Source organism: Cebus imitator, unplaced genomic scaffold (assembly GCF_001604975.1).
Source record: "Cebus imitator isolate Cc_AM_T3 unplaced genomic scaffold, Cebus_imitator-1.0 Scaffold281, whole genome shotgun sequence".
NCBI classification, from domain to species: Eukaryota; Metazoa; Chordata; class Mammalia; order Primates; family Cebidae; genus Cebus; species Cebus imitator.
In genome coordinates, this window is record NW_016107596.1 from 3,227,843 (window position 1) to 3,229,987 (window position 2,145).

The 2,145-nt window shown below is 53.0% G+C and overlaps 1 protein-coding gene across 4 annotated transcripts in view; it reads right to left on the minus strand.

Annotated features, from left to right (window-relative positions):
* MTMR14 (myotubularin related protein 14) overlaps positions 1–1,433 on the minus strand; it is a 52,652-nt gene extending 51,219 nt beyond the window's left edge. For all 4 annotated transcript variants that reach the window (XM_017501567.1, XM_017501570.1, XM_017501568.1 and 1 more), the window contains exon 1: positions 1,131–1,433. In XM_017501567.1, the coding sequence (XP_017357056.1) occupies positions 1,131–1,289 (159 nt within the window). In that variant the 5' untranslated portion in view covers positions 1,290–1,433. The remainder of the gene's footprint in view (positions 1–1,130) is intronic.
* Between the last annotated feature and the right edge of the window lie 712 nt (positions 1,434–2,145).

Sequence of the window (2,145 nt, forward strand, 5' to 3'; positions counted from 1 at the left end):
AAAAAAAAAAAAAAAAAAAAAAAGCAAATTCCAGGATCCCACCCCCAGAAATTCTGACTTGGTAGGATTGGGTGATCCACCCACCGTGACGCCTCCCAAAATTCTGGGATTACAGTCATGAGTCTGATTTGGTAGGACTGGGTGGATTTAAGGAATCTCTAGTTTCACAAAGTACCCCACAAGTATAAATTTTAAAAGTGTCCCAGATAATTCTGAAACAGGTGGTTTCCAAGACTACACTAGGAAAAGTTACTTGGCCATTTGGAGAATGAGGAATCCCAATCCTTACTGAACTCTTTCCTGGGTTACTTCAGAGACTACCAGATGGCAAATACAGAATCACAACTCAGGGTAACCTCTGGGGCCAAACCAAAATTCTGTGGCGCAGGATGGAACAGAATTCCACTGGAAAACTTGGAGCTAAAGCTGCCAAAACCACGTGGAGGAATGAGATGGCAGGGTCAGCAAGATTCCCATTGCACTGCCAGACAGTGGTTAGGGTGGGGATGGCCTGAGCTTACAGGAAGCCCTCCAGGTCTGGCGATAAGATGATTGAGTGGAAATTCCAAAGGGAGGAAAAAGAGGAACTGAGACCTGCTTTTGATAAAGGAACTGAGAGGGAGTGTGGGTTATCTTCCTCCTCTATAAGGGAAGGAAAGGGATGGGCCTAAGTCATGCTGAGACCTTATAAGGGGTAACACACTGGGTTCACCTCCTGGGTCCATTCTGACCTCTGACCCCGAGGAATTGTCTCCCTGTTTTTCTTAGATTTGAGAGTTTTTACCCTGACATAACTCATCCTAAGGCACCTGAAGCAGGGAATAGGCCTTCCTTAGCTCCTCCTACCTGATATTTGAACCTGGCCCCTCAGCTTGATCTCTGATCTCCAAGCCCCTTCCCAAACAAAAAGGATCTCTTTGCTGGGTTCATTCTCATCCCAGTTCCTCCTTCTATGGTTGTCAAGTCCGAGTCTAATACTCCAGGTCCAAACGCTGGAGAGCTCCCCTCTTTCCCCTTTTCCCCAGCGGCGAGACCCTACTCCTACCTTTCTCTGACGCCTGGCCTCAGCCTTTTCTCTGTAACTCCCCAAGTTAGGGGCCTTCACCAGCTCATCGCGCCTCCAGTCTCACCTTAGAGCCACCGATCCCGCTGCATTCTTTGGCCCGGTACTGAGTCCGGGAGAACTCCTCCAGCAGCTCCCCGAGCCCCGGCTCCTGCGGCGGCTGGTTGCCTGAAGAAGCCGAGGACCCCGCCGAGGAGGCGGCGGCGGCGGCCCGAGCGCCCGCCATGGCCCAGCCCCGCGTCCCCTCAGTGTGCCCCAGGCCGGCCCATGGCACCTGGCCGCACTAACACCGACACTAGAACCTCGAGAACCCGCTCAGCCACCGCCTTCTACTTCCACTTCCGGCCCCGCCCCGTCCCGACGGATGTTTACTCCGGACGTGACCAATCGGAGCTCTCGGCTTGCGCCCCGCCTACGATTACCGGCCCGCCCCCAGCGCGGCGCGATCCAAGTAGCCTCCAGGGAGGGGGCCGAGGCCACTCGAAGATACCCCGCTTTCCTCCCCAAGGGGTTTCCCCTGGGGAAGCCGGGCTCAACCACTGGGCTGCCGGGGGAGGGCGGTGCTAGCAGGAAGGAACCATTGGAAAGAACCAGAGGAAAAGTGGAATCAACAATTATACGGAGGCCGGGCCTAGTGGCTCACACCTGTAACCCCAACACTTTGGGAAGCCGAGGCGCGCGGATCACTTGAGGCCAAGAGTTCGAGACCTACCTGGCCAACATGGTGAAACCATGTTGATCTACTAAAAATACAAAAATTAGCAGGACGCGGTGACACCCGCGGGTAATCCCAGCTACTTGGGAGGCTGAGGCAGGAGAATCGCTTAAACCCACGAGGTGGAGGTTGCAGTGAGCCGAAATTGAACCACTGCACTCCTGCCTGGGCGACAGAGCGACACTGTGTTTAAAAAAAAAAAAAAAAAAATTACAGGGAGAGGAGGAAGGAACAGTTGGAGGCCACAAATTAATGCTAGAAACTATAATGGCAGTGGTAACCAATATTAAAACAACATTTCATAAAGCACTTTTCTCCTCCCGCTCCACACAACATCCCTGTGACTACAGTGCATTATATCATCAGC